This window comes from Haliotis cracherodii, unplaced genomic scaffold (assembly GCF_022045235.1).
Source record: "Haliotis cracherodii isolate W230 unplaced genomic scaffold, xgHalCrac1.p SCAF_4, whole genome shotgun sequence".
Taxonomy (NCBI): domain Eukaryota; kingdom Metazoa; phylum Mollusca; class Gastropoda; order Lepetellida; family Haliotidae; genus Haliotis; species Haliotis cracherodii.
In genome coordinates, this window is record NW_027266297.1 from 58591569 (window position 1) to 58604696 (window position 13128).

Below are 13128 nucleotides of genomic sequence, written 5' to 3' on the forward strand. Positions count from 1 at the left end.
TAACTTGTATGTTGGTTTAACTTTGATTGCTGGTGATCTCTAGCCTACTGTTATAATATATTGTACTGATTAGTCAAAATTCTACAGTTACTTACTAGTTTTATATTAATAGCTGTGATACTCTTGTTCTTTTACTGTCCATTGACGACATATTTTATAATCTATATTTATGTATAATTACTGTACAACTTGATTTAGTCACGATATGGCTGAAATATTGCCGATGTTACTATCAATTTGAACTCAGTCACTCACTCACTCACTCAAGGCTCAATACTTGATATGTTATGTACTGATCCAACTCTCTGACAGTTATTTACTATAAGCAATCTTAAGATATAGTTTACAGTTTACACTTATTGATTTATGGCACTAATTGAGGTAATGTGTACTTGCTGAAAAATATTTAACTTAATGCATATTGATCTGTAACATTGGCGTCCAGTTAGGATTGTTCACATTTCTGTTGGCTTCTGCAGCGAAGAAGCAGCGAACCTGGCCTCCTGTTATGACGTCCAAAGTGATTGTGTGTCTACTCTTGGTCAATCTTACCTTACATAACACCAAAGGTGAACATATGACATTGTAGCACAGCATTCTCATTATAAGAGTGGACAGAGCATGCAATGTTTGCAAATATTTTAAAATATGGTTTGTGTTTGTGTGCGATGGTTGTCAAACACTTGCTTTGGGCTGATTTTGGATTGTTTAGGAATTGTGCAGTCTGTGTCAATACGTAATATAAATTTGGAAAGGTGGTATAAATGTTTGGAACGAGATAGTTCACTAAGGATAGGTTTTACTGACTTATATAGCTTCATATTGTTTAGCTTCCCTGCGGATAACGTCACCTGGAGACTGGGTGTTCATCAGCACCTCCCTGTACGGCGTCGACATCAGGCTTTGCACGACGATGCCACTACAGATCAAGGCCTGTGACCATGCACACGTGTGGTTTGGGGACGGCACACCCACCAATTCCTATGAGATTTGTAACTGGGAGAGAAGAGAGACCGGGTTCAGACAGTGTAGTGAATGTTACGACTCTCAGAAAATCTATTCAAACCCGCGAGGCATACACTGCGATGAATTCAGGTAAGATCCCCGCATGGGTCCAAATAGCATTGATTATCAAGATGTAAATGATTATGTTACAAATACTTTGACTTACATGAGCTGTGTAAATATGTACCTATCTGAGTATCATTAATCATGGGTTACTTTCAATTCTTAGGAATACATGTGTATACTTCAGATTCGATATTGATAAATGTAAGATTTTTATGCCTGAAGTCGACGGCAATATTTAAATAAACCCGAAAATCAAGTGATGGACCAGGGACCCGATAGTGCATTAATTTTAATTTTACTGATTTTGTTGAAACTAAAGAAATATAAATTTAATCAGCCATAGCATAGGTGCTGTACATATATCAAATATACTCATGCCCTGAATGTTTTCCCACAATTAATACAGCTCACTGAACAAAGTTTATAGTTCTATGACAGTAGAAAAATGACCTTGATATTTTATGTACCGGTACTCTATTTAGGTGTTTTCTGTGGATGCCATTTGTCTTATGCACCTATTTGGGGCAATTTTATTCTGTTTCGAACTTCAATGAAACTCGTCCGTCTAGATGTAACAAGTACTGATACCGTTCCAAATATTAATTATTTAATCTTACCAGGAACAAAGGCTCAAGTCAGCACATAGCCAACGACTTTCAGTATTTTGTCAGAGTGAGTATGGTGTTATGCCACTTTTAGCAATATTCCAACAATATTATGGTGGGTGACACCAAGCAATGGGCTTCACACCTTGTACCAATGTGGCGAATCAAACGCTTCAACGACTATGCTAGAACAAACTGGGAATATGAAGAGGATATTTAAGGATATCATCATACCAGGACTGTTAGTTGTTCATTTAATACGCTTAACATCTAAGATGAAATATATAAGAAATTGAAAAATATTTTCACCAAAAGAACATGCCCAGATTCAGCTTTAAGAGTATATTTACAACTAAAATAGCACAGAATATTACTACAGCTATCTGATATGCCCAGGCTAACATTATTTACTAGAAACAAGACATGAAAAACATATACATCCTGATACCTCCAGCAATCTTCAATTTTCTTGGTAATCCTCATGACGACAAGAGGAAAAATGGCTTGACTGAGAAGGTCTGTAATCCAGAAAAGAAGGATCAAGAGGATACCCATGCCATGGAGGTTGGGGATCACTGTAGTGTGGGTATCGTTCCAACTCATATATATATGAAGTAGGGTTCCAAGGGTAATCACCACGTTGATGAAAATATAAAAATGTGAGGGTACTCTCTTGGTCGAAAATCCGAATGAATGAGCGAAGGAGAGATCGAGACATGAAGGATGAATGACTAATAGACTCATTGTAGCGTTCATCCTCCGAGCCTAGACGTAATGGGTCCGAATAGTCTCAGTGTGAGACATAATAAGGGGATGAGCGATAATTCGCTCGCCTGTCATAAGACGAGTTACGATCTGCAGGTGAACGACGCATCTTAGGGGAATCTCTCAAATGTCTCTGCTCCTTGGAGGTTTTATGATCTCTCGTGTCCCGTTGAACCTCCTTTGAAGTGTGTTGATACTTAGGAGTCCGTATGTCCTTCGAGGTTCAGTCAGATGTTCGTTGAACCTCAGAGGTTCGACGAGGTTCGGCTTTTTTTTTGGCCGAAGATGTATGTTTCGAGTACGGCGATGTTTGGAGGTTCGACGAGGTTCGGATGTTTGACGAGGTTTGGAGGGTCGGTGATGTTCGGAGGGTGGTCCGGTGAATCATCTTGGTGTCAAGTGTGAGAAGTCCGTTGGTCCCGGTCTGAATCTCCCGATGATTGCACGGAATAAAGTGCACTGACTGTCGATCCTAGTCGCTCCCGGTACGAATGTCTATTGTCTTGTGAATCCTCTCGGGAATTGGATTTTCGAGAGCCTTGATCCGATAAGTCGTCATACGACTCCTGGTCTTGAGAGGATCGATCCTGCAAAGATCGTCGAATGGAAGATTTCGAACGACGGACCGAACTTGTACAGTTGACAGCGATACCAGTACTATGTGTACCCTCCGAAGGTATGACAGGAGCAAGCTCCATGTTAGTCATAGAACACGACGAGACAAAAGTACGAACCTCGGTCGGGCTCGATACGTTGGCTGACATAAGCCGGTCATCCACACTCGTGTCTAACGAGTGGACTCGTCAAATGTCTCGGGTTGTGGACGGTAGGTTCGGTTTTGAAGGTGGATTCGTGGAGACCTTAGACATGTCTGTGGGAAAAGAGTCAGAGACTCCCTGACTCCCTAATCGTCTAATGAGATCATGGGACCAGTGGGATCCCTAGTATCCTGGCCAGCCGATGAGGGTGATCGGCCCGATCTAGCTTTCTTGACCGGTGTTGTCTTGGTTTTCGTGGATTTTTCTGCAGTCTTAGAGAGACGATCTGACACCCGACGCCGACATTGATGCAGGTACAGTTCGAAGGATTCATCTGATAGATCTGACCAGATCTCACAACGCTCTTAAAAACTGCATAATCCACGACAATCCGAACACTGAGAATGAGGGTCACATGGAGAGAAAACACGTCGGCACAAAGTGCAGACAGGTCTCCTTGTAGACTGCTTGTCCATTATGAAGAATAACTATCCCAAACAGCGATATAGGTAAATTTGCAGGCAAGAAGACAACAAAAATATGAAGCTATCTTGCAAGGGAAAAAAACCAAAATGGATTCCTGTAATAACAACACGTCACCACAACGTGGCGATTTGAAAGAGAATGAGTTGCCTGGGACAGACACGTGATCAGTGCAAGAAGGTCAACAAGCATGCATAGCGCGCATGATCCAGATCTCGGAGGTGACCTGAGGTATGACAGGGTAGATTAACTTTAGAAGCTGGAAACCTTTATTTCAGACACGTTTCCACTCGAAAGAAGAAATAAGTATGCATAGTGTGAGATAGGTAAAGTTTAAAAAAAATTCGTTTTGCAACATAATACATTTATCTGCGTATTTGTGTGTGCAACTGAACAATTTACATATACGTTATCTGTAGATCATTTCATCACCACACTTTAGCCATGTGTTTTCTGGAGCACCGTACAAATTATAGCGAATTGTGGATACTTGGACATGTTCAATACTTAGGATTACATTATACATACTTTGTTGAATTGTATTGTCTTGGAAGAGCCCAGTTCCCCCAAATATTTTTTTCTTATAAAATACAGTTGATACACAAAAGATGCAAACTGTTTAAATAAAGTATTTACTTTATCACACACAAACAAATGCACATTCTCTCAAGCAGTCGTCATTCAGTGTGACTCTTAAACTCATCTGCGTCACAAGTGTTCTAAAATGTCTTATGTGCACCTATAGTTAATGATTTAACAGAGTCCAGTAAATCGTACTGTACATGTAGGTAAATAAAGCCATAGAACCATCTTAATTTAATTATAAGAAATCCATTGTACGATTCCGATTATATTTTACGCAAATGTTTATGAATCACTATCCATCAGTGACGATTGAGACCTTTACTGGTGACGTTACTTGTTGAAGTAGGAAGTAAGTTAGGCAGAACCAACTTTAATGTCGTATTTTCTTGATGTTCCTAATCTTTTATAGCAAACGTAACTGCCACTTACGAATGGTCGAGGCACACTACAGGAAAAAATGGGAAACAATTGCGTTTTGTTTAAACGTTACCAATGTGTGGAATATAAAGGAGTTTTAAACTTCATTTGATACTCGGCGCTTTAGGAATTGGATTCGAACAACAAACAACAAACTTGTCTCAATTCCGTTTTCTTTTTTGTTGTGTTACAATTGATGTTTTTAGGTGGTTCTGGTTCCGGTGGGGTGAAGGCCGTCTGGAGTTTGGCGAAGGTCGCATTGCTGGCTTACAGCTGGTGTTTGATGAACCAATCAACAGACTCATTGAAGAGTTCAGGGTGTCATCATATATATACACGGCCGAGTACATTCTGGGTACGTTAGTGCTACTGTAAGCATCACCCATCCCTACACAACACCTTGGTATTTATTACTGGCGAATTTCAATTCACCGTACGCCCTTACCCGCATGATTAATTATAGGTAAACTGCATTTATTGACACTTTTCTCTCTGTGTTCTAATCATAGTCTTTCAAATACGTAATATTGATCCACTTTTGTTCTGCTGTGAACAGATCCAGTGTAATAAAACTAGAATATCCACCTCGGTGCTTATGGTAGCACGTAATTGGGGACGTCATTATTTCACGCATAATGGCTGATCAATAGAATCATCTACATGTATTTTCCAACAGATCAGTTATTGTTCTTGGTGTTGCATTATAATGCGAATATCTCATAGAATAAATTGAACTGCGTAGATGTGTGCAATGGAATTTCACATCACGCATGTATAGGACATTGTGCATCAAGATGTACATGTCGTGCATGGATCGCCAGAAATGGATCTACACGCCCGAAAATAATTTACAAGAAATTTATCGTCAGTACCCCTTCACTATGATTGCATCATTTTCCATATTTTGGGGCGGGAGTGTATTTTCCTGATCATTCTACTGGTGTGCACAGATCGTAATAAAAACAGCAACCAGAAAAGTGTGATTGGGGTTTGAGAATTGGTTGTCTATTTTGAAGTAATAGATGTAGAATGAGTGACAGTTCTTTATCGGAATATATATTTACACTCGAGTTTACAGCGCAGACAAGTACTCGTGACCCGTAAATAATCACATTGTATTATCATAGCGTACATGTATATACTGCACTTATACAGACATCTCTGCTCAAATTAGGTTTTATTTGTTTCCCGATCATTGGCTCCGTATGCATTCCAGGTATCATTCTCAACTACCCGGAGGTGCCTATAGTCCTGGAGGGTTTCTGCATCCACCTCTCATATTGGGTACTCGTTCCCTGTTGGGTGAACAGGGAACGTTTGAAAAAAGCCACTTGCCCAGGATGAAATCTTTTTGACACTTGGGGTTTTGGTGTATATGACGAAGTAACAACCTGATCACTAGCGGGATCAGATCGCAACACCTGGGGCTTGCTTACCCCACGCTTTTGTACTTTTACCTGTCCCAAAACTCAAGGCTAATTGCTAGGGGTAAATTTCGAGGTACAACCACCTCAGTAACACTGTAGTATTTATTGACTATATTGATCGTAATTCGTGACGGGCATGTGTGCCATAGGGATTTTACCAACCGGGTGAAGAATTTTTAAACGAGTTTCTTAAATTCAATATCATTTACGTGCGACTGTTATAATTTCTTTATTACCCATTATTTCTTAATCCTTTTAAACTCCCCTTCAGAAATGTTCACTGATCACGAGCGCTGTCTCACAAAACCACAATTGTAGAAAGACGTCAACAATCTTGAGCTATGGCGTCTTTTCTTGTGTGACGTCAATAATGCCGTCCAGGTGGCGTAACCAAACAATGGTGAAGTGATATTTGCAACAGAGCATATAAGTAGATTTTTATGAACTCTGTTAATTCTAACCACATGGGCAATGCATAATTGCATTGCACTTAACTCAAATTACAATTACGAGAGCTTTTAGCTGGATCCAATTTCTAATAAAGACTTTCGAAACTGGGTATATTGGGAATTTCCAGTGAAAAGAAAACCAACTTGAGGGGAATAATAAGCATGTTCAATGGCAGTGTCTTGCAATATTAAGCTATCTTAACCTCGCACACTGAGATACATTTGTCTTTGCAGGTGAAGGCTATGAGTCCCATTATGGTGTAGCGAGCATGAGTGGGAGATACTCCGACGGGCTGCTGCACGAGTGCAAGGCCTGGACTGGTGTACACTGTGCCACGCAGCGTCAGGCACACGGGAACTATCACATACAGCTACACTAAAACCAGGCTATCTGCGCCCTCTACAATAGAGACATGTCATCATTCACTGTGACGTCCGAAATTGGATGGGTTTCGTACCAACTTTGTTATTGTGATTAAATCCTTAGTTTCTGAATGGGGAACACATTATTGGGGAAGTTTCTAGTTATTTGCCCTCAGAACATGCACACAGACTGTATTGTACACAAAGTGGTATATGTGTATATTTAACCGTCATATAGCTGGACTATTGCTGAGTGCAAACCAAGGAACAAACAAACAAACCAACAAACAAACAAACATGTATATTTAGAGAGAAATATAACGTAATAAGATTGCACCACTGACTTTATTAGCAACAATTTGGGGTAATTGTGGCTGGTGTCACGCGCTGTACATATTGCTGGTAAGTAACCATTAAGAGGATAAATGGCGTCAAAAGGCAAAATATATAAATGTCGGGCCATGCTAATATAGTAATTTCCATGTTCATGACAATAATTCAGTAAATGTGTTATGAGTATTGAGTTTGCAGATAAACTTCCGCAGCTGTGAATGTACATTATTTGACTTGCTTTTGCCTGTGTTTGTGATGGTGCCAACGGTGGGGCAGGATACGCTCACCTTTTCTCTAACACCCGGTATCACTATTTGATAGTGATTCATAAACACATGATATAGTCGGAATCGTACAATCGACTCATTTTCTATTTCATTTAGTCCACAATGTAGTCGTGAGAACAAATGTCGATTTTCTAGATCTCAATGTTTCGTATCGACCAACTTCAGGTTTGGTTATAAGAGACGTGCCCTGATACACTGTCGGCTCATACATATTGTAAAGAAGGGATTTCAAAATTAAAATGCGAAAGTTTAATTAAAAAAAATGGGTTCGTACAAAACCGAATTATGAAATCAGCTAAAGACCACACAAGACCAATGAATAATTAAAGAATTACATTATCGTAAGTTTACAATAAAAGGTCATATGATGTATGAAGTAGCAGCAGCAACAAAAATCAGGTTTCATAAAATTAATCGGTGTACTCGAATGTCCAGAATTTGTCACCTTTCAATGTCTTGAAAGAGGTACGTGCTCCGAAAAAGTGTTGGAGATTGGCACGAATTCGGTGATTTTTATAGGTATCCCGTCTGCACTAGAGATAAGACGGTCATAAAAGGCGCTTGTGAAATGCTTGAAATCGTCCTCGCCTTGCTAGCCAGACTTTTAGAATCTGTCACGTTCGAAACCTCTCAAACTTTGAAGTCTATCCAGTTTGTTAACAATAAATCACACTTACGGTGCAACTCGCCGATTGCACGTTTCGATAGTTTATGAGCGCCTCAGTCGTTTGCTGATACTGACAATGACCAGAAATGAACCCACAGCAATCTCTACATAACAATATGATTAGTACATGTCTGTGCATTTATTACATAAACGCTTTGTGCATAGATCTAATTTTCACTTTTTGCATTTTTGCTAGAGTGTTTTCTTTGCTTCTTTAAACTATTCTTAAATATGTGTTGAACAGTTTCTCTGCCTAAATTTCACAAATGTGTTCACAAATTGAATTTTAGACAACAGTCTTTTATCAACCCGTGTGTGCCAGATTATTGCAATATAATACTATTTGAAGTGAGCCAACCAAGTAATGTGTCGAAATATGTTCATGATTTTTTTCACCACCAACATCTTTTAGTGAATATCTGTCTTCGTTTAGGTATCTGAATTTGATAAACTGTGTGTAATTGTAAGTATGTTATGACTTTTTTTTTGTGTGTTAATATTTTACATTGTAATCGTCAAAATGACATCTGGAGGAAATAAAGAATCCCACTCTCTCTCCCTCTCTCATTTTAATTGTGTATTGTCCACCTGACATATGCAGTTTCGAATACGACTCTTACTCAAAAGCTGTTTGATCAAAGCTACAACGTTCAAGGTCTCAGTGCAACATTCACAATGGAACATTGGCATCATCACTATTTATAATCTAAAGTAGATATTAGTTGTCCGTTAAGTGGCACATGACTATGTGTAAGGAAGTAAGTATGAGAATGTTATATATCAGTATGAGTTAGTTGACCTTGTGATGGAAGGCCAGTGATTGTGAGACTTTATCCCCGGAAGATGGATTAGCGAAAACATACGACTACTATATGATATCTTGTTTGAGACAAAATTAAAAATATAAGCCTGGTTTACTATTACTTATAGACTTTGAAAAAGCTTTTGATACTGTTTCAAAACAATTTACCATGTTGACACTGGAAAAGTTTGGCTTTGGACCTAATATAAGAAAATGGATATACATACTTACAAATAATGCTTCATCTTGCATCTTACAAAATGGACACTTATCAACATTCTTCTGTAACGAAAGGGGATGTAGACAGGGAGACCCATTGTCTCCATATCTATTCCTGCTTGTTGCAGAAACGTTGGGAATAATGATTCGTAATAATAATGCAATAAAAGTCATCAAACTGAATAATGTGGAACATAAACTTGGACAATATGCTGATGATACTGAAATATTTCTAGATGGGACTGACGAAAGTTTAAGTCAGCGGTTGACACTCTAAATGATTTTTATAAAATGTCAGGATTAAAAATTGATATTGATAAAACAAAAGCAATATGGATAGGCTTAATGACAGGCAGTGACATCAAATTATGTCAGGATCTGAAACTAGACTGGCACAGTGGGGACTTTGAAATATTGGGAATAAAGCTTAACGCAAACAATCTGTGGGTAATCAATACAAAGAAGAGAATTGAAATTATTACCCAAATTTTAGGGAATTGGAGGAAAAGAAATTTAACATTGATAGGTAAAATTACTGTTGTCAAAACATTGGCCCTAACAACCTTAGTACATATATTCTCGTCTCTTCCAAACCCTCCAAGTGAATTTATTGATGAACTAAACAAAATATTGTACTGATTCATATGGAATGACAAAAGGGACAAAATAAAACGAACATCTTTAATTAGAAAATATGATGAAGGCGGACTGAGAACGATAGAGGTAAAGTCTTTTATAATTGCTCTAAAACTGTCAGTTCTCAAAGAACATCTCCAAAATAAAAACTGTAATAACCCTAGCATCTTTCCACTCAAAAACATATTCCTACTTGGGGCCAATATTGAAAGCTGTATGCACTTAGCTAAGCCTTACTGGTGTGATGTTTTGTCTGCTTGGGGAACACTGTATAGAAGACACAAAACTACTTCCACAAACATTGAAGACATACTATCACAACCTCTTTGGTGTAACCATCAGTTTAAAAAAACCGATTTCATTTATAAGAAATTGGTTTTTAAAGGGAATTTACACTATTAAAGATCCCTGCAATGAAGATGATATAATGCCCTTTAGTGAACTTAAAAGAAAATACCAAATTAAAGGCACAATTATTGACTATTACCAAGTTATATTAAACATACCAAAATCCTGGAAAGATACTATTAGAAATAATCACATTATTTTATATAATCAACATTTAAATACATCTTTGATGGACTTACTTGTAGCGCCTAGAAGCTCCAGATATTTGTATGATAATATTATAACTACAGCAAATCTACCAACAGTCTGTGAAAAATGGGATACCATTCTCGACTTAGATATATTATGGAAGGGCGTACAAAAGATGTAAAATTACTTGATTTTCAATAAAAAATTATTTATCGCACCATCTATACACAGAAAGAATCGTTAAAAATGAAAAATTATCGATAAGGATCTATGCTCATTTTGTGAAACTGATACTGAATCCTTACTTCATGTATATTGGGATTGTAAGCATGTTAAAGAGTTTTGGGCTAAAGTTGAATGTTTTCTGAATACAAAATGTTCAAAACAGTTTACATTTACAAAATGCTCTGTGTTACTGGGGTACAACTCTAACATTCTGTTAAATCACATTATACTGACATGCAAAAAATATATACATGTATCAAGTATTAAGAAAAACAAATTGTCACTTGAAACGTTTCTGAAGACTTTAATTGATATATTTCGGATAGAGAAATCAATTGCACACAAAATCAATACAATAAGACAGTTTGACAGAAAATGGAAAGATTTGGCAAATCAACTGTCTAGTTAATATGGCTCTATTTTTTATTATTATTTTTCTTTTTTCTTTTTCTTTTTCTTTTTTTAAATTGTTTTATATTATTATTATTATTATTTAAAAAAATAATTTTTATTTTTATTTTTTAAATATATTTGTAAGGATTATTTTTATTTTTTAAATAAATTTGTAAGGATTCAGCTCCATACTTAGTTAATAAATATGGCAAATATTTGCCCGTTTTCACCATGTGTAAACTTTGATGGACAGCTATAGCGAACTTAAACTAGCTGACCTGCTGTCTGCTGTATAGGTAACCTATACCTAACAAATATGCCACAAGACGTGCTACTACATGTATTACTCTGTAATATCATATACTGAATTGAATAAAAAATATTTAAAAAAAATAGAAATATTTCAACGGACACCTAACATGCCGACATTCCTAAAACACAAACATCAATGCGTTTTGGGAAAACGTATATTAAAACATTGAGGAAAACAGGATGCTGATTCAAATATCCGACAGACCCGTGAACATCCGGGGTAGATTAGGTCTTCAGCAACCCACGCTTGCCATAAAAGGCGACTATGCTTGTCGTAAGAGGCGACTAACGGGATCGGCTGGTCAGACTCGCTGAAATGGTTGATGCATGTCATTGTTTGATTGTTTGTTTCTTCGTTGTTTAACGCCGCACACAGCAATATTCAAGCTATATGACGGCGGTCTGTAAATTATCGATCCTGGACCAGACAATCCAGTGATTGAGCATCGATCCACGCAATCAGTACCAAAGGAAGAACGTGCATTTCGCGTGAGGGAAACTACGCTTGTCATCACTGAAAAGTTAGCCACGTCGATGGTCATTTGGACGTGTTGATACATAACATAGTTTTCCCGACACGAATGGGATATTTGATGGCGCGCATAAATGATTCAAAACGGATTTGGATTTACATTGGAACAAATACAAAGTAAGTACGACAAATAATTCTTTTCTACACTTGATTAACTATATAATGTAACAATGACTTATGTAGGCTTCTTTTTGCATTGGGGGCAAGGGCGGCCAAGCCGTCTAAGGCGCCGCTATTCGCTGTGCAGAGTTGCGTCCCTTGGGCACGCCAAAAACCTATGATTGTGGGTTCGAATCCCGGTTCACCCAAATTATGTTTCTAGGTTTTTGTAAGCACCATACCCGTGCTCGTGGGTTTCACCGAACTGGTAAACGTCAGAGGCCACATTAAGCTGAAACACCGTGATATAACTGGAATACTGTTAAAAGCGGCGTTAAACCCAACTCACTCACTCACTTTTTGCATTCGTGACTTATTTTAAGTAATATTTTATCATACAATACTACTCTCGATGGGTTAGTTAATTTTCGCTATGCGGAAACTAATGTGTTGTTTTTGTCTGTCCTTTCTTTTTAACACTTCATTAGGAGGATCAATTTGTTTCTTGTTTCGACCATTTTTTCTATTAAAAAAATTGGGACAGATTCCATAACCAGTTTTCGCAATAAGGTAGCAAATATGAAAAGGCCAAATCACGTCATCATAAAATGACAGAAAATAAGTGTCAAAACCTGAATGGCCATTTCATTTCAAGATAATTTCGAGTACCTACTATTAAAATAATTTAGTGACAAAGAAAAAGTAAATTATATGATACTTAAGATTAAGACGGCTGTCAAAGTTCTCACCAAAGCTATGGTCCTAATGCGGATACACCAGAATTCTATCGAAACATTAGGAAACTGAATATATGTATGATCTAGATTATGAAACCAACTTAAATTTGCGGAGACGAGACTTTATAATCGTGTACTGGAAATGGATACTTACAATTACTTAGGAGATAAATATTTCGTATGGTGTAGTGGATAGAGCGTCTGTCTGGAGAGCGGAAGGTCGGTGGTTCATCCCCTGACCGCCTCCATGGTGTAGTGGATAGAGCGTCTGCCTGGACAGCGGAAGGTCGGTGGTTCATTCAATGGTGTTGTGGATAGAACATCTACCTGGAGAGCAGAAGGTCGGTGGTTCCTTCCCTGGCCACCTCCATGGTGTAGTGGATAGAGCGTCTGTCTGGAGAGCAGAAGGTCGGTGGTTCATCCCCT

At 37.9% G+C, this 13128-nt stretch overlaps 1 protein-coding gene across 1 annotated transcript; it reads left to right on the top strand.

The window, feature by feature from the left end:
- The first annotated feature begins 508 nt into the window (after nt 1–508).
- On the top strand, nt 509–6940 carry LOC139478994 (uncharacterized). Its single transcript, XM_071261716.1, has 4 exons — nt 509–569; nt 831–1095; nt 4891–5039; nt 6795–6940. Exons 1-4 carry the CDS (start codon nt 509–511, stop codon nt 6938–6940), a joined length of 621 nt encoding a protein of 206 aa, XP_071117817.1.
- Nucleotides 6941–13128: the final 6188 nt, after the last annotated feature.